At 42.3% G+C, this 20,158-nt stretch overlaps 1 protein-coding gene across 2 annotated transcripts in view; it reads right to left on the reverse strand.

Annotated features, from left to right (window-relative positions):
- Nucleotides 1-405: 405 nt before the first annotated feature.
- Nucleotides 406-20,158, reverse strand: part of CMYA5 (cardiomyopathy associated 5) — a 100,218-nt gene continuing 80,465 nt past the window's right edge. For both annotated transcript variants that reach the window (XR_004268806.1, XM_032277316.1), the window contains 4 exons: nt 10,602-10,735; nt 8,956-9,055; nt 6,093-6,266; nt 406-1,264 (listed from right to left, as the gene is read on the reverse strand). Coding sequence is in view for 1 of the 2 variants with exons in the window: in XM_032277316.1 (XP_032133207.1) it covers nt 1,018-1,264; nt 6,093-6,266; nt 8,956-9,055; nt 10,602-10,735 (655 nt within the window). In the remaining variant the exon portion in view is untranslated. The remainder of the gene's footprint in view (nt 1,265-6,092; nt 6,267-8,955; nt 9,056-10,601; nt 10,736-20,158) is intronic.

The raw sequence follows: 20,158 nt of genomic DNA on the forward strand, positions 1-20,158 counted from the left end.
AAAGAAAAAAAATAAAAAAAGAAAGAAAAAATCGGAATAAATGTTTTAAAGTGTTTTTTAAAAACTACAAGTATGATCAACACATTTACATTACAGAAGACAAGCACAATCATCTCAATATACATTCTAGATGTATCCACTTTGCACACATATTTTAGAAAGATTTTGAGGGATTCAATATCTTAAAATGACTACTTAATTTTAGTAAAAAGAGATTCCCAGCTTCTGTTAATTGACTGTAACTATGGTCAGAGTGATTAAAGTGTTTGTGTATGTATACAATTCTCACAGGAAAATCAATAGTAGCGCACCCCACTGAAGTGTGATGAGTTTTACCCTGCAGTTTGTCTTGCTCCAGAGATGCCAGACTAGTAAATTACAGGGAATAAGTTCATACAACATGACTGGTTTTATAGACTCTAACCATTTATTTAACAAAATGGAAACTTCTAATATCTAGCACTTTTCTACATTTAAACTTTTAGAGAAGAGAGACGTATGTTCTACAGTATACATTATTACAAAAGTGTTCATTATAAATTTAAATCAGCTAAAACACTTTCTCTAATGATCAGGATTCATCATCCTTTGGTACAGTAAGGTGACATTTTGTGGAAAGCGTCCAAGTCTCTTTGTCAGAGGAGATGTCTTACCAGCACAACCTTCCTTCTCTCCCACCTGTCCATCAGAGGATTTCCTTTACCAATAAAACAGATGGAAGTCCACTTTTCTCTTTTGTGTCCCAACTCAAGTGTAGACCTTTTAATTTAGGAAAGAACTCAAACACATATAAACCAAAGAGTGAAGGCTGTTGTTTTCATTCTCTTTACTCACACTCTGCTCTGTAAAGTCAAGGTTTTCTTGTTGATTTTGTTCACGTGCTGATTGCTATGCATGCAGCCATCATTAATGCAAATGTGTGGGAGACTTTTGGAATAATGTATAGCATCCAAAGGAATGAACAGCAGGCCCCCTGAAATTTAAATTGCTGCTCTTGCAAATTCTGAAAGCCAAGGATCACTTGTGCCTTACAGAATCCGGGGGCTCTATCCCCAGGTGCAAAGTACATTTTCCAGGTTTCTCCAGGGCAAAGGCAGGGTGGACGCCCTCATTAAACCTGTGCCTGATGACAAACAGCAGCTGGCCACTCTCCGCATTGATGAAGACAAGTCTCTGGTTGTTGTAGTCCAGCAGGATGCCTACTCTGGCTGGACGCTCAGTAACATGAACATCGCTCATGATGCCACTGTAGAAAAATGTGTATCTGAAATGAAAGAGAATGGGAAACGTAAAACTCTGGAAATCTCAAAGAACTTGATAAGGAAAGTCACTTAGGAGTAACCAATTTTTCAGTTAGTAACTCCACTTCACAATAAGGAGTTGCAATAATGCCGTCCCCACTACTTTCATTAGATCTCTTCTGGATGCTGAAATGCAGAGCTCATCCCAACAGATGAGCGTTTTTAATAATTTTGCTCCTTCTGCATTAGGAGGCAGTCCCAGAATAACCAACATATACCTCCCTTGTGATTTTGCTCCACATTCTAATTCTTTCCCAGCTGCCCACATGTTTTAACTACCGCATTCACGGCGTGTCATTCTTTTGAATAAAACTCCTTTGAGGCTGCCATGTATTTTTAAAAGTACCGCAGGCTTGCCTTCCATACAATGTATTAATTTTATAGTTTTAAAAATTTATAGGTAACTTACATAAGGGCCTTTATGAAGTTTCAGAAATATTTCATTATTTTTGCCAACTTCATCCTTTGTTCCCACTCCCCCTTCCCTAAACCAACTTTCCTTTACATTTTCTGAAGGTTTTCTGCAGCCTTGCCGCGAGTGGGGCTGCCTTGGATTCCTCTCTTTCATTCGGACAAACTCAATTCAACAACTATTCCTTGTGCATATCTGTGTATCCAGCACTTTCCTAGATGCTCTGGGGGATGTGAAGGACATGAAGCACTGTCCTGGCCCACTGGGATCCCACATCATATGGAGCAGGAAGGAAAAACTGCCCGCATTTGAAACTCGGACCAGGCCTGAGAATGGCTCCCAGAGCACAGATCTTAAAGTTGACTAAACACATTTAATGAACCTGTTTGGGTTGTGAAGGGAAAGGTTCAAGGCTGGCAAGGAGAAATTGCTGACCAGAAAAGCTCAATTGCTCTATGCAAAAAGATAACACCAGTTTGGGGTTTTATCCTAGTAGTCTTAGAAACTGAGAATGTGGCCCCGAAAGTCAGGGCAGGGATGGAATGAGAGATGGAGGAAAAGAGATGAGAGAAAGATCTAGGGATGTGTAGGCTGGAGGGGTGGGAGCACAGCAACACCAGGGCGGTTTGGGCCTAAGAATCTGAGTAAGTGACGGGTCTAGCAGGGAGGGCTGAGGATCTTTAAGACTTGCAACCTCTGTCTTAAGGCCCAGAAGCTCAAGTGCGAGTATTTAGGGGATGGCAAGTTGGCATCTTCATTGCAGAAAGCAGCTCACGTGGAAGGGCAGAGGCTGATGGTGGTGGGGAGATAAGTGAGACTTTTGAGTTGATAAAGGACCTTTTCAATGCCTTGCTAATGAGAGAGATGCCAGAACACTACAACATCTGGAACCTGCAGGGCAGACTAAACGTTTCATGTAGCAATGATGGAGACTGGCAGTGTGAGGTGGGCTCTTGCAGAAGGCTTTGGGAGCACATGGGCTCACATTCAGCCAGAAAGAACAGGCAGGACTTGAATAGATGAAAAAGAAAGAGAAAAATCCACTTAGTAAGGGCAGCAGCCGTGATGGTGAGGTAGCCGAAAAAGCCTGTATGTGACAGAGAAAGTCACCATTGGCCTGTTGGGTTTGGACAGGACACGGGGGTGACTTTTAGGATGGTACATGGATAAGCAAGTCAGGAGCCAGGCCCTAGTCCGGCCCCGTCTCATACAGGAGCCACTAGACATGTGTGGCTACTTCCATTAAAATTAAAGTTGACAAAAATTTAAAATTCAGTTTTTCAGTTCTACTGGCCACACTTCAAGTGTTTACTAGCCACGTGTGGCACCATTTTTCTCTTATTGCAGAATGTTCTATTGCATAACACTGGTCTAGAGGGTTCTGAATGACTAAATGAGCCATTTCTCCTCCCCTGATTGGAAGGTCCCCAGTCCCTGCAGGCCCAGCGCTGGTCATTCCTTGAGCCAGTCCCTGCCCTGGAGGACAAGTGGGGAAGGCATTCCCTGAATCCTTGTCTCCGCCAGTTCTGCAGGATGCAGAACCTGACCAGCCCTGTTTCTGTATCCATTTCTGGCAGAGCACATCATTCTTCCACTAACCTCAACTCTGGCCTGAAACCAAGCCTGTCTGCACGGGGCCTGACTCCCTACCTGGCTTTGAACAGAGACTTGACTGGTTTCTGTTCAAACGAGAATCATCCAGAAGCCTGGCTCTGATCACCTGCATGATCCTGGAATTGCCTCCCCTCCCCCCGGTGGACTGAGGACCCCCACTCCCTTGAATCCCACCTCTGGCCCACACTCAGCGCAGACCCCTTTAGACACTGGTGGTAACTCCCCCCAGGGCTCCTCGCCCCCAGCCTGGCCACATTCTTTCTGGCTTCCCCTCTTCGCTGTGTCCTGCAGGTGGTCCCACTCAAGTTCTGATACCACTTAGATATCTGTTTGTAGGTCTTTGAGCAGAAAAACCAGGGACATGATGAAAATGATGTTTTAGAACTATTTCCCAGTTGTGAGTGGGTAGAGACTAGAAGTGAGGGTGCAGACTGGGTGGCTGCTGCTGAAACTGCAGAGGAGGTGTGGAAGCCTTGAGCTAGCATGGCAAGTTTAGGAATGGACAGGAAAGAAACCAGCAGACTCTCCTGAGACGATCTTCACACCTCCTTCCCAATTGTGACATCTGAAAGCCCAGATTCTGTGAGTAGAATCAAGAATAATATAGGTTGATTTCAATTCATTAAACCAGAAAAAGTAGAAGACAGGAGGGGCTCCCACAGGAGCATTCTCAAGAGTCCCAGAGGCCAGGGTGCCCCCATGTGAAGCCCTGGAAGCATGACAAGAGGGCCCTGAGCCCCACCTCTCTGTGCTGAGACCACACAAAGGGACACATTCTTTCTCTCAGAATCTATGGCACCCACTCCCAGCCTGAAAGAGCCAAAGACCAAGGCTGTCGGTAGAACTTGTCGACAAAATGTACAATTCTGTTTTCTAGAGTCCAGGAATTTGTTACTGGATTGACCAGGAGGTCAGTCCTTGGTGTGGGGTTTTTTTTTTTTTTTTCTAGAGTCCAGGAATTTGTTACTGGATTGACCAGGAGGTCAGTCCTTGGTGTGGGGTTTTTTTTTTTTTTTTTTCAAGATTTGAGGGTGTAAGGACATTTTCATGAAATTAATAGGTAGTTACAGCTCTGAATCTACTAACTGTAAAACCCTGAGTTTGAGTGATTTCAAACTCTGGGCAGGGGCTGGGTCCTTAAGCACTGCACAGCACTGAATATCAATGAATTATAATTGCTCTGACTTGATGAAATGTGTGACTTTAAGTAGTGCTTGGAGATGGTGCTCTAAGGAACCATCTCAGAATCAAACTGTCAAGCAGGATGCAGGGAGAAATATGCAGCCGGAGATATGCAAAATCCCAATCTGTGGGCCTTTTCTGGGAACTTGCAAGCACTGAAGGCTTCTTTTTAAAGCATTACATTTGAATAATGCCTCACATTTCTATGATACTTCACCGTTCCTAAGCTCTTCCCTGTACCTAGTTTCATGTGATCCTCACAACCCCAAAAGGTAGCGAGCCAGGCTTTACTGTCCCCTGCTGAGCGAGATGAAGCAACAAGGTATGCTCAAAGGGTTAACCCACTTATGGCAAATAACCAAGAGGAGGCTAATCAAGAATGGAGCCAGAACTAAAATTGGATTTCTGGTTCCTAGTCCAGTGTTCTTTCTATTGGACCATTCTGTGAGCATATTCAGATCTTAATATGCCTGCCTAATCGCTCTGAGACGAACACAGGCTAATGGCTTTTCACATCAACCAACCAAACAATATGGGTAATATAGAAAAGAGATTGGCAAACTTTTTCTGTAAAGGGACAGATGTAAATATCTGAGGATTTGGCAGCCATCAGTCAGCTCCACCATGGTAGTGCAAAACAATACATAAACAAATGAACATGACTGTGTTTCCACAAATCTATTTACACAGACAGGCAGCAGGTTACATGTGGCCTACGGGCTAAAGTTTGCCAACCCCTGATATGGACCAATGTGGAGGGAGGTGTTGGAGATCCACTTCTTCCTCACTCTTGCTGATTCCTTCTCCTTGGAGGGGACTCCTTATAGCGTTACCCTTGTCGTCTCCCTCCACCCTGTGGTGAGTTTAGAAGGAAAAACTGCGATGCAGAGCCCAGCAGCCCCTCCCTCTTCCCTATCTCTTACTCACTAGCTACCAGAGAGACGCACATCCTTCTCTGATTCTCCAGGGACCAACTCTGCCTTGTAGAGCTAGGAAGCTGGCCTGGCCTGGGCTCTGGTTGGGTAAGTCTGCCTCATAATAGGGTTTAATATAAGAAACCCTCTTGCCCTCAGGTATGATTCACACACTCTAAAATCAGCTTCCTCAGTAATCAGTTTCGTCTCCACATGCTTGACTCTTGTTTTCTTTCCTTTTTTTTTTTGAGACTGAGTCTCACTCTGTTGCCCAGGCTGGAATGCAGTGGCACAATTTCAGTTCACTGCAACCTCCGCCTACCAGGTTCCAATGATTCTCCTGCCTCAGCCTCCCAAGTAGCTGGGATTATAGGTGTGTGCCACCATGCCCAGCTAATTTTTGTATTTTTAGTAGAGACAGGATTTCACCATGTTGACCAGGCTGGTCTCGAACTTCTGACCTTGTGATCCACCTGCCTTGGCCTCCCAAAGTTCTGGGATTACAGGCTTGAGCCACCGTGCCTGGCCTTGGCTCTTGTTTTCTTTCTTCGTTGGCTCAGAAGTTGGGCATGGAAGTGGGTGCTATTTATCAGGTCCCTCAGAGAGCCCTGCCTGGACACCCAAGCATAACATTTTGATAAAGAGGGGAGGGCCAGGGTTCCAGCTTACCTCTGTGGCTCAGAGCAGTGCATGTACCACGAGGTTTCCCCTTGTCCCAGGGTACCTGCCCGCATGGCCGAGCTGGAGCAGATACCGAGTCGATATGCTGGGCAGTCTGTGACTGTGGTTTCCCAGTAATGCTGGCCGCAGGAAGGCAGTTCCTCACCCAGCACTGATGGGATTCTGTGGGCAAAGTCAATCAGAGTACGCTTAGTGCAGGAATCACCGGCCTGTATCTCGCGCGCACAAACATTCATTCGCAAACTCACACAGTTTAAGCAGGATTCTGCTCTTGGAAAGTGCTGGAATTTAACTAAAGATACCCTTTGTTCATTGTATCCCTAACCTTAACCAGATCACCACAGCACTCTCTAGACTCTCAGCAGGAATTTGACATATTTCCCCTGTTACATACATACAACATGCACGTTGTATGCTGCATGTTTTTCTTTTTCTGAGATGGAATTTTGCTGTTATTGCCCAGGCTGGAGTGCAATGGTGCGATCTCGGCTCACCACAACCTCCGCCTCCCGGGTTCCAGTGATTCACCTGCCTCAGCCTCCTGAGTAGCCAGGACTACAGGCAGGTGCCATCATACCTGGCTAATTTTTTTTGCACTCTTAGTAGAGACGGGGTTTCTCCATGTTGGTCAGGCTGGTCTCAAACTCCCAACCTCAGGTGATCCGCTCACCTCGGCCTCCCAAAGTGTTGGGATTACAGGCATGAGCCACCACACCCAGCCTGCTGCATCTCTTAAAAGAGCTGGGAATCAGGAAATAACTAGAATAATAGTAGGTCAAAAAGACATGCCGCAGTCTCTGCCTTTAAGGCGACTCCTCTTCATAAATACAAGGGAAGCAGGTAGGAAACATAATTTGCATAGCTTTTTTCCAAACCTTGCAAAAAAGAAATCTCCAAAACCTTAACCATAAGTTCTAGTGCCTCCTGACCTTACTGGACACAGCCACCAAATGAGGTGCAGCTCTTAAGCAACAAGGTAGCTAGAGCTGGCCCGAGCAATGTAATTAACCAGGTATGATTAGTGGTCAACAGTCTGCAAGACTCTGGCCTTGTTGAACTCCAGTAGGTGCCCCTAAGAGGCTGGTTAAAGGTTTTTGTCTCACCTTAGCTATTTTTCCAAGCACCTCAGTGAAATGAACCAAAGCACTTTTAACTTCTGATGGGTGACCCTGTTTGCATGAATTGCTCAATTTTGCTTGGAAATGGCTGAGACAGCAAGGAAGGATTTTTAATTTAAGCAGCATTAATATTCAGTCAGCAACCTCTCCCTCTCCCCTCTAACAGATGAGAAAATGATTAATGCAAGGGAATGTATTTCACTTTTCATGTCTTTACCTAACAACCTCATTTCAGAGAGGTGGCTACTGACAAGCCCTCACTCTGGAGCAAAGCCCAGCATCCTGATATTTATGAGCTAATTTTCAGGTTAATAATAAATAAAATTCTATAAAACACATTACAGTTATCATCAGTTATTATCTGTGAACTCTTACCCTCCTCTACTCTATTTTTTTTCTTTTTGATGTTTTGAGGAATCCAAAAGACAGAAAAGCCCAATCCATTTCTCAAATCTCTTTTTTTCCCTGAACTCACTCATTTGTATATTTTTAGCACCTGCAATGTGCCAGGCCCCACGCTAGATTTGAGGGATTCCAAGATGCAGAGGGCGGGGCTTCTGCTCCAGGATGACGATCATGAAGTGGTTGACAAATGGCCCCACAAGTTATCTGTACTTTTATACAGATAAAATCAAAGGGTGCCAGGGTCCAGAGAAGCCTTGGCCAGAGCCAGGAGCAGGTAACACCCAAGCTTGGCCACAGAGAGGCAAATAGCAGCATGACAGGGAAACAGTGCAAGTCACTGCTGGCTGGCTCAGTGTTTTCTTGGGAGCACCTGCCAGCCACCAGCACCAGGGCACGTCAGCAGCATTAGCAGCCTGTGCTTCACGTGGGTTGCAGTTTTCAAGAGTTTCACATACCTTCTCCAATTTTACCATTTTGGTATGCACAACAACCCCTAGAGCTTGCAGGCAAATTGCAGGGCAGCTTTCCCCACCCTGTCCTCTGCCTTTGCCTCTTCTTTTCTTTGATGCTTCCTTTTGTGGGAGCTACTATAAGGGCAAGATTCTGTGGCCAGAAACTAGAAACTCAATAAAATGTCCTTCTTTTCTATGCCTATTTTTTTTTTTTTTTTTTTTGGGGACAGGGTCTCGCCCCCTGGCTGGGGTGCAGTGGCACAATCTGGGCTCACTGCAACCTCCACCTCCCAGGTTCAAGTGATTCTCCTACCTCAGCCTCCCAAGTAGCTGAGAATTACAGGCCTGCACCACCACACCTGGTTAATTTTTGCATTTTTAGTAGAGATGGGGTTTCACCATGTTAGCCAGGCTGGTCTCAAACTCCTGATCTCAAATGATCTGCCCACCTTGGCCTCCCAAAGTGCTGGGATTACAGGCGTGAACCACTGTGCCCAGCCTCCTCTATACCTTTTTAAGAGGGTTGATACAATATCTGGTTTGGTATAGAAAAATAATCAAAGAATTACTGAACCCTTTTTTTCTCCACTGAACCAGAGATCATACCTTAAAATAGCCAGTTTTAAACAAAACCATCTGTGCCTATATTTCCAATAAAAATATTGACACTTGCTCCAAGTGATGAACTATCTATCCCTCAGTAGGAAACTACAGCCAAACAGTGTGGATGTGTGAACACTGATATTTGAGATCACGTCCCGGCATGTTCACTGCACCATGAATATGCTCAGGCAGGCCACCCTGAGGCAACACACCCTAAAACCAAGACCCTACTGCTGGGCCATCAACTCACTTGTGCTTTCTTCTTCTACTTACTCTGTCAGCCGTCTCCTCTCAGCAAAGCTGATCACTGTCCCACTTGAGGAAATGTGTAGAGCGGGATGAGCTGTTTCTCTCAACAAGAGAAATCTGGTTCCTATTGCAGATGAGAAAGTAGGATTAAAACATAGCCATGTGGACCGGTGATGTCCCTAGGTTAAGCCCCACATTTCAGACCCTAGACTCTCTTTCCCCTAACATCAAAATCCCCCACGCATTGTCTTCGGATCCACACTGAAAACTTCACTCATGATAAGGCCTTCAGGGATGCCGGTGGCTGGTTACCTCTACCTGGTGTTGGTGCTGCAGGCATGTCCTCAGGGTGTACCCTCTATTAGCGCTCAGCTGCTATGCAAAGGGTGCTCCTGGAAACTAGTCAGAAATTCACACTCTCAGACCCACTGCAGCCCTCCTGACTTCCAATCTGTATTTTAACAAGATCCTCAGGAAAGCTGTGTGCATATTAAAATTTGGGGATGCACCGGTATAACCTACAGGAGAGATTCTAACAATGGAAGGGCAGGCACCATATTGGAACTGTGGGGAGAACACTTCTGGGAAGGCAGCCATCGCGTCTTCTCTTCATAAACATCAGGCTTGCCCTGACTATATCACAAATGAGGCACAAGCACAAGATGTCGCTGGGGAAGCAGATCACCTGTGCCCCCTCAACATTGTGCCAGCTCTGGGTCCAGGATAACATAATAAAATGGTCATCTTTCCATTCTTTACTTCCTTTCACAAAAGAGACACACATATTTTTGTTGGCATCATCTAGGTATTTTCCCAAAAATGACATTGCATAGTTTTATCACTTCCACAAATTACTCTTGGTCATTCATTTAACAGATATTAACTATCAAAAACTATGTGCCAGGCTTCAACAATTAACAGAACAAGACTGGTAACTTGTGCACAGAGTTCAAAGAATACCTCCAACCTACCACACATATCCACACACCATACCCACAAAGTATAGCACATTGTGAGCCCAATAAAAATCATCTGCAAGAGGCCAGGTGCAGTGGCTAATACCTGTAATCCCAGAACTTTGGGAGGCCAAGGCAGGTGGATCACCTGAGGTCAGGAGTTTGAGATTAGCCTGGCCAACATGGCAAAAAAACCCGTCTCTACTAAAAAAAATACAAGAATTAGCCAGACATGGTGGACATGCCTGTAATTCCAGCTACTCGGGAGGCTGAGGCATGAGAATCACTTAAACCCAGGAGGCGGAGGTTGCAGTGAGCCAAGATTGCGCCACTTCACTCCAGCCTGGGAGACAGAGTGAGACTCTGTGTCAAAAAAAAAAAAAAAAAAAGATCATCTGGAGAGATTTCTAAAAACATAAATGTTTGAGCCCAACTCTAGATCAATTAACTCAGGATCTTAAGGAGTGGAGCCAGGGCATCAGTATTTTTTAAGCACCCTGACTGATTGCTAATAGGTAGCCAGGGTTGAGAACCTGTAAAGCAGAAAAACAAAAGGAATATCTTGACCTTTGACCAACCTTGTGTCCTCATGACAAAAAACTAGCACTGACAGTAGGTTTGGAGTTTATAAAGTTGCCCTCTAGGACATCTTCTCTGAGTGGTAAAAGGGAAGGAATCGCTTGGAAATAGCTCAGTGTACAAAGGAGAAAGTACCTCTGGTGGAGATGAGAGCAGCTTCACTCTGTTCACTCGTCCCAAATGCATTGATGGCTCTCACATAGAAAAAGTAATTATCATTGGGTTGGAGGTTAACTTTCAGCTGGAGTCCTTTGATTCCAGAGAAAGATCTAAATACAGGAGGAAAATAATAATTTTAAATACAATGCTATGTGCTAAATGAGTCATATTTCAATTTGGTAGTGAATGAACATCTTTTATTAGCAACAAACAACTTATTTTCTTCCCCTTTTATGCCACTGGATTAGCAAGCCAGGTCCTACAAAATGACCACTGTCCACTAAGATTACTTTATCAAATAATTTCTATTATGTGCCTTCCAGAATGTTCTTTGGACTAGAACCAGACACTTAAAAAAATTCAGAAAACAGACTACTTTTATGGTTGGTGAATCTCCAAGAATATATCCTTTTCTTTATCAATTGTTGGCTGAGAGAGCACTTGTGGATTAAGATGTTATTAAACTGATCTACAATGATTTTTTTTACATGATCATCATGCTAAAGCCACCGAAGTTAATAGAAAGTGAAGATATTTAAAGAAGACAATATATTTTAAAGCAAACTCGATCCTGGCAAGAAAAGAGAATTCTAATTGAAAAAAAAAAATCCTCAAAGTTGCTGTTCCTAAATTGCCTATTTAAATTAAAAGAAAATTGCTGATAGTGGTATCTAATTGGCAGTGGGCTTGGCAAGTACACTGTAACAGCCCCACCACTTAATACAAATGGACTTGCTGGATTTGAAGATGGAGCTCTCTGAATCTGCCAACAAGCTGGAATAGTTTTGTGCTTCTTTCCCATTCTCTTTAATCTGTTTGATATCATAGCCTAGAGCATTAATCAAGAAAAAAAAAAAAGAGCAAGCAGGGCTCTTTCTTTAAACTTCCATTTGGAGAGTCCTTAGAGAGAGTTACAAGTTAGATTCCTTGCTAAGGAAGTTCCTAACCTGGGTGCTGGAAAGCCAGAGTCCTGCTCCTAGGAGATATAATGATTGTTAATGAATAGAATAGTACAGTACCCTTCATGCTCATTCTCAGAAGGGAAGGAGTTTTTGTTTGTTTGTTTTTGTTTTGTCATTAGTGAATATACCACAAAAACATCAGAATCCAAGAGTGGTCACTGTTCATCTACAGATGAATTTTTTTTTCCAGGCTATTTCTACTTTTGCTGACTTATTTCACTTCCTAATACCCATCTTAGAGAATAACACATGGAAAACCAGTAAAAGGAAAAAGTGTTCTTAACCCAGAAAACAAACTAATCTCAAACTTCTTAAAAGCGGAACATTTGTACAGAATAAGCACTCCACCCCGACCCCACGTCTAAAAGGACAAAACTCACGCTGTGCTCCTCAGAAGGTAGGGGGAAGGGGAGCAAGGGGAGCACCCTGGACCTGCTTGTGTAACTGCTGTTCAGTGCCCGTGTCTGGAAAAGGTCAGTGCACGCTCCTCAAATCATATTGGTTGTTATTTTAGAACTGATCACCCGACCAGGCCCTCAGGAGAGGACTGTCCTTAGATGCACTCAGACTGGATCAATGACATTGAGCCCTATGTCCACTGAGAACTAATTAGGCTTCAGTGAATTAATGAAAAACTATGTCCTATGATTGAGAATGTAATTTCTGACTAATATCTAGAATATTATTCTGGGGTAGATGTATTGCTTATCTTATTGGAATTGATGACTGAATAAATGTTTTAAATGAACATTAATTATAATTAGTAACAAAATTATTGTCTCACTAAGACATACTCAGACTGAACTGAATTTCAGACTTCATTCGCTCTCTAAATAAATATGTATTGATCAGTTATCATGTGCCCAAGCCCTGTCTCTGCCTTTTATTCTGAGGGCTTGTTGAGGAGGTGGGGGTTGGAAAGGAGAAAGTAACAAGGATTGGTGGGGAAATTTTACCTTTAGAGACAAAGAGAACACACTGGCTTCATTTTATAACAATACACTTGTGAAATACCAAGGATACTGTTTTTTCAGGTAAGTGTTTGCCCTTAAGATGTATAAAGTCTGTCAAGGAGAAAATTCCACTTATATAGTCAACTGCACACTCTGTCTCATTGCTCATTTGAAGAATAAAGGTTTACATGGTACTGAAGTCAAAATATGGGATCCGTTCTGCTTTTAGCGCATGATACAGGTCAGGCAGATTTGACAAATATGCACAATGTGCTCACTGAATCTGTGAAATAAAAGCAGCAGGCATGTGAACAAAAGTAACATGAAATGTGGTGGTGTTTTATTGTTTACAAGTTGCCATCTTACGCCCAAGCACCAAGAAGAAAGCAAAAAAGTTTAGAACAAACGGTTCGTTTCCTTGTCTGCTTATTCTGACTCCACTCAGATGTCACCAAAGTTTTCATGTCAGCTGTCCCTGCTTTTTAGCCAAATGAAAACTTTGGAATTTGAGCTCTAAAGAGGAGCACTCTTCCAGAGATTATGATTTTTTTAAATTTTAGAAACAAAAATTTGTCATCATTGCAACTAATTTCATATGACTTATAACAAGCATTGCATAGTTGGCAGTAGAATTCAAGTTCACAGAATACCCAAACTAAGGTGAGTGATCAGATAGCAAATGAAGCCACCATAGTTTGTTGGTGCTTAGTTAAGAAGGGATTTTTATACCAGTAAATAACATGACTACGTGACTATGAGTGGAAGTCTACAGCCAATAATACATTTGAAAGACAATTTGAAATTTGACTCAAATGGTCTCATTTTGGGCCCAAAGTATGGGATTCTCTCTACAAGTGCTATAGTGCAATGGAAAAAGATGGCTTTATGCGTGGAGGTTCCAGACACGCGAGGGCAGTGAACAGCACAGCACCTAGAGCCTCTGAGCAGCAGCCACGCAGTTGATTGCTGGTGGAGGATGAGCTCAAGCGGAGGTGGAACTTATCACAGAGCGCTGTGCCCATCAGGGCTTCAGAGGCCTTTCAACCTGCTCATCTCACCCTTGGTAGCTCCACTGCTATAAGCAGAGAGAAATGACTTAGAGGAGACTCACTTCTTGGGCTGCCCTGCAAATGAGAGATGATCGGTCTCTTTCAGAGGCAAATGAGTGGAAGCCCCCAGCAGCTGGTGACTGTGAGGATGGCCTCGCTAGCTTGGGCCTTTTTATTTTTGGGTTTCTGCAAGGTGTGACTGGAAAGTGTGAAGCAATTAAGATGGACAGTGGGGCGAGAATCATTCCTGGTAGGAATTGAAAAGGATTTTTACGAAGTGAAAAATAATTGGGGACATAATGCTTAAGGGGGATATTAAAAGCATTCCTGTTAAGTCAGAGAGAATATGAGGTTAAAAAAGTTGGGAGGTAGGAGGTAAAATTATTACCATTTGCAGATGATAGCACCGTTTATCTAGAGAACCAAAGAAAATCAGCTGAAAAACTCTTACATAATAAGAGAATTCAGTAAGATTGCTAGACATAAAACTGATACAAGAAATCAAAAGCCTTCATATACAAATAACAACTAGATAGGAGATAGAATGAAAAATCTTATTTAGAAAAGTGACAGACATAAAATATGTATAAAGATATAAGATCTATATAAAGAACATTTTTTAAGTAGCTACTGAGGGAAACACACAAAAGACTTGAGTAAAGGGAAAGGCACAACAGTTCTTGGACAGAAAAATGCAACATCATAAAAACTTCAATTCTCCCTAAGGTAATCTATAAATTTAACATGATCTCTAAAAATAGCAAATTGTCAGAGGCAGGCTGATGGAGGAGGCTATGCATCCTGATTCTAAAGATCATATAAAATATAAACTAGCAAATAGAAAAAAATATCAGTAAGGGGCAACCTAATCTACCAGGAATTCTAAATTATAAAGCTATAGTAATAAAACCAGTATGGTCCTGGGGCATAAACAGATGGATCAACAGACAGATTATAAAGGTCAGGCATAGAGCCAAACATATTGGCTTGGTATATAATAATGGAAGTATTTCAGATAGGAAAGGGAAAATGATGGGCTTTCCTGTTGGGACAGCTAGGTAGCCATACTAAAAAAAAAAAAAAAAAAAGTAGGATTTCCTACTTCACACAGTCTACTGAGATAAATTCCAGATGATAAAACACCTAGTTTTAAAAAACAAAATTACTCTACTGTCTACAACAAAAAACATGAGTGAATAAACACACACACACACACACACACACACACACACTCACACACTTAGAGAGAGAGAGAGAGAGAGAGAGAGAGAGGGCATTTTAAAATATGCTACCCAGTTAAAAGCTATTTTCAAAATAGATTAATAAATTCAACTAAATTATTATAAAAAATAAGCACAGAAAAAAGCTTTAAAGATTTGCAAATTATACCTTAATAGGAAAGCTAACTTCCCTTAAAAAAAAAAAAAAAAGAGCTTCTACAAACCTAAAATATCACAATCCAAGAGAAAAAATATTGATAGGAAATGAACAGTTTGTAGAAAAGAAAGTACTGTACATGGCTCTGAGTCATATGAAAAGATGTTCAACCTAATAAAAGAAATGTATAGTCAAACTAAAATAAGATTTCATTTTCTACAAATTGTCAAAAGATCGAAAGTCTTATCATCCCATGTTTAGGCAAGGGTGTGAAGAACCAAGCACTCTCATACACTGCGAGTTGAAGTCATATAAACAGCTATAGCCTCTATAGAGACAGCTCAGTAATATCTACCAAAGTTCATAATGTACATACTTTTTAACCAGTTATTCTACTTTTAATAATTTAATTTACAAATACATTTGCACACGTGTGAAATGACATAATTGCAAGGTTGTTTACTGCAGCATTGTTTGTGATGGCAAGAGAATCGAAACATCTTAAATGGCTCTCAGTTGGTAAATAAGTTATATTCTTTTTTTGTTTTTTTTTTTTTTGTTTTTTTTTTAGACAGAGTCCTACTCTGTCACCCAGGCTGGAGTACAGTGGCGTGATCTCAGCTCATTGCAACTTCTGCCCCCCAGGTTCAAGAGATTCTCCTGCCTCAGCCTCCTGAGTAGCTGGGATTACAGGTGCCTGCCACCACACCTGGCTAATTTTTTTTTTTTTTTTTTTTTTTTTAGTAGAGACAGGGTTTTTACCATGTTGGCCAGGCTGGTCTCAAACTCCTGACCTCATGAGATCCACCCACCTCAGCCTCCCAAAGTGCTGGGATTATAGACATGAGCCGTCGCACCTGGCCTAAAATTGTTTTTTTAAAATTGAAGTAGTTTCATATGTATTGATACGGGATGCTCACCAACGCATATTTTTAGGCAAGAAAAGCAAAATGATAAACCATATATAGTATGCTACCATTTGTTGAAAAACTATAAATGTTTGTATGTGCACAGACTATCTGAAAGGATCAACATGAATCAGGTAACAGTAATTGCTTCTGGGGAAAAGAATTGGGTAGGTAAAATATAGGTAGAAAGGAGACTTAATTTTCACTGTATTCTCTTTTGTATCTTTTTAATTTGTACCATAAGTACATATTCTCTATCCAAATTTAATTAAATATTTTACCTTTAAGAGCTATATTATCAGCTCAGAAGTTTAGGAGTTGGTTGAACGTGTTTGCACAATCTAAAAGGGGACATTAGTTTGAACACTGTAAAGCTTCTCCAGGAATTGATAATTCAGCAATTTGTGTGGGATGGAAAAAAGGAGTATGTATGTACTTAATGTAACTTGGGGGGTTGGCAATTACGGAGCTTGGCAGTTTTCTGCATCACCATGTCCAACTCCCCGATCTAAGCATGCTTTCTCCCCAGGGGAGGGGGCGGCCTGTATACAAACAATATGGAGGAATCCACTGCTGTGACTCCTAGAAGCAGCCTACGGATAGTGTCGTCACTGCAGTGTACCACACAGATGGCTAAGTAGGGATTGTTTTTTAAAAACACAGTTGGCTGTCACTGGCATTCACATTGGCAGCACCAATATTCAGACAGTCAGTCAACAGCATGTAATGTGAAGTGTGAAGAGAGTACATGGCTGGGCCCTGAAGGACCAGCTAGGAAGGCAGAGTTCCCTAAACCTGCCTGGGCATATTAGACCGTCTGAATCGGAATCTTTAGTAGGGCCTTCCAATCTAAGTGTTTAGTAAGTATCCCAGTTGATTTTTATGATCATTTAGGTTGGTAAACATAATCATAAGATAATGCAGGGTAAGAAGGGGTAGGAAGGGAAAAAAAACTACTTGAGAACATGAGCAACATTAAATATAAAAAAAACCTAACTGAACAGCCATGGCTGTTTGAAGCTACCTATAAAATCTTAACTAACTGTAAATATGGAACTTTTTGTTTAAGGTGGAATGCTTGGTTAAATCAAGATTAAGAAGATTTTCTTTAAAAAAGTTGGTAAATAAAAACTTTTGAACAGAATGATTTTTCTTCTGATAAATATGATATTATGAGACTCGATAGTAAGAGTCTCACTCTTAGTTCATAACAGTGTGGAAAAGAACATGGGGGCTGAATGCCCAGGCTGGTCTTGAACTCCTTGGTCTCAAGCGATCCTCCCACCTGAGACTCCCAAAATGCTGAGATTATAGGTGTGAACTAACATCACTCTTAATTCACAGTAGGAAAGTAACACGGGGGTTGAATGCTGACAACCACGGAGCTTGGGCTTTCCTATAATCAGACATTCTTTAAGAATCAGCATAAACCAAAGGTCCCAGCAGAAAGTCAAGATTTTTGTTTTCCCTATAGTTACCCTTCAAAGGCTGAATGGTATCATTTATACTCCAGGCAGAGAATCCCAGAAGCTTAGTAATATTCATTCCTCTGGATTCTCTAGGCCCTCCTTTCCCCCTCCACAGCCACATATGCAAACAATTCCTTGGGCACCCCATAAAACTGCCCACCCAGAATGGTGACTTAACATTATGCTTTCAGATCCTGTTTAAAATAATGGTTATATAGAGAATGTTTTTGCATCTTTTGTAAAACTACTCTTAAAGACAATCACTATTATCTTGTTCAATAGCCCTTATATAAAGATCTACATGAAAAATTCATCTTACAGCTGAATGTCAAGAAATATAATTGTCTCTCAGTGAAATGTGCTTCCTTTTTAAAAAGAGATGAGTTATGTAATCTCTTTTTTTCCTCTTGCTGTCTCCCCCTCTCTCCTGTTTTCACTTTAGCTGCCAGTAAGTTCAGATTTAAATTTTATGTTCCACTGAGGTTCAGTTCTTCACTTTCAGTCTCCTCAGCCCTGCATTATTTGGCTCTTGTTCTCACAGGATTGTTTTCCTGGTTCTAGCATGTCTGGGTCTTTCATTGTGGACAACCTGAATACTTTTGGAAATTGACAGACTTAGAATTAGAAGGAAGGAACTCATTGGGTTTCCACTGATTGAGGTCAATGGAAGTAGGAGGAGTATGGGAATTTAAAGGATCGCAGTCAAATGAGGGTCATTTGGAAAGAAAGATTTCATTTAGGAAAAGCTGAATGCCAAGACACTGGGGGGCATGGTGGGGAATCATCTTTGCACAGCTCCCTCTCCCAAAGGCTCCCTGCTGAGGGATAGGACAACTGGGCCAGGAAAACAATTCCATATACAGACTGGTGATTAGCTTTTAATTATTCAATGAGAATTTTGGCCCAATCATGTCAGTGGCCCTCCTGTCACCCTGAAAAGAAGTATGAAGCAGAAATGACTGCCTCCTTTAGCCACAGGGTGCAGAGAAGCTCCAGTCTCTTGCTGTTGACCACTGGTCAGTCATCATCTACCTCCTAAAGCCTCAGGAAGAAACATTTAAAGAAAAGAAAAATGCTGGGCTTCCTCACTCTGCACTAAGTTCATTAGGAAACTTACCCTCACTTGTCCTTACTCTACAGACAGAGCAGTGGGTGTCCCCAGTTGAAAAACCCACTTATGACAGGCAATTCTGTTCCTGCTCCACTAGGTGGGGCCCCAAAAGCTGGAGGAAGGAGGAATATGAGCTCACAGGCCCAGCACCCAGAGCCCAACTCCCTGGGAATGCTTGCCCTCAAGGGTGGCCCGGGGCTGGGGGGTGGTCTCCCCAATCCATAATCTCGGCCAGGGCCAGAGAGCAGGAGACTCACTCCTAGCTACTTTCTGGCGTATTGACTCTCACAGATTTGTCATTCAATACCCGGCTTCTCTGGGTGCAGCCCACACAGCTAATCCCTGTACTATATTTCTCTCAGTTTTCCCTCCTCCACCCACACTTCTTCTGACTTCTCTCCACACAGGAGAGACAGAACAGCTGAGGAAACAGCAGAACGGTGGAAAATTTTTGAAAGTGTTTTGAGCCCACCCAACCTGAGGAGAGCATTCAAAGAAAAACAGGAAGAGGGTGAGTAGGAGCTCCCTCAGCCCCCGCGCACAAGCCCAGGATTGTCACTCCCGCCTACCCCAAACCCAACAGGGGCCGACTGCTGGGACTGAGCCTCGGTGCCCACACGCAAAAATATGCAAATGTTTTCTGTGAGGATTATGGAATGGAGGCAATTGCTCAGCTATTTCAGACATCGCGTCATGGAACTTGTGGGCACAGTAGGCTCATTCCATTAAAATACCCACCGTAAGAGTTCAGCTAGCACCTTTGGTCTTAAATTGGAATCTCCAGAGCCCATCATACCTGGGGAAGGACTGCAGGTCTGAAGATGGATGTGTTTCTATTCTGGCAACCAAAATTAGGCTCCCCAATCTAGAGGACAACCAATGCCTTCTCTCCGTGTGTGTGTGTGATTTAATATTACTCATCTTTTTTTCCCTTTTTGTTTTTCATTTCCTTTCAACTTGTCTTCCTACACCACACCAGAGCTTTGAAGCCTGCCTGTTTTTTCGGGGATTGGGGGTGGGAAAGAAATGTGAACTCACTTAGCTCTTGCTCCCTCTCTCGTTTGCTGGAGATTCCAGCCAGTTAGATGACTTGAAGTGGGCAAGGACAAAAAGAGATTGGCTAATCCCATTCATTCATTCATTCATTCATTCGTGAAACAGACCTTTATTGAGTATCTACACAGATAAGTTCCCCATTCATACCCCGTTTATGTGCCAGGCTCAGTCAAACTAAGACACAGCAAATGGATGTAATCTTTGATCCCCCTAATTTCCCTTAGGGACCTCTGGATCAATTTTTGGATCTGGTTTAGTCCTATAGGGTTTTTGTATGAAATACAGAACTTATGTAAGGGTTATATAAAACCAATGGATAAATAAGCTTGCAAGTACTTCCCTACAAGTGATCCATGGGAAGATTTCTAGTCCACAGATTAGACTAGTTCTATCTTCTGGTTAACCATCCAAGCATTACAATTAATTAATTCATCCATTCTTAACTTTGCTGGCACAATTTATTTTCATCCCCATTTTGAATAAGAGATTGTCCTCAAAGCTAGCCTAACTTTCCTTACTGATAATTGATGCTAATTGATATTTACTCATTCCAGTAACACACACTTATTGAGTAGCTACAATATGCCAGGCACTGTCATAGGCACTGAGATGGCAATTGAAGGGACACAATGATCCTTCATGGAGCTA

Source organism: Sapajus apella, unplaced genomic scaffold, assembly GCF_009761245.1.
Source record: "Sapajus apella isolate SASKATOON/1434 unplaced genomic scaffold, GSC_monkey_1.0 scaffold1, whole genome shotgun sequence".
NCBI lineage: Eukaryota > Metazoa > Chordata > Mammalia > Primates > Cebidae > Sapajus > Sapajus apella.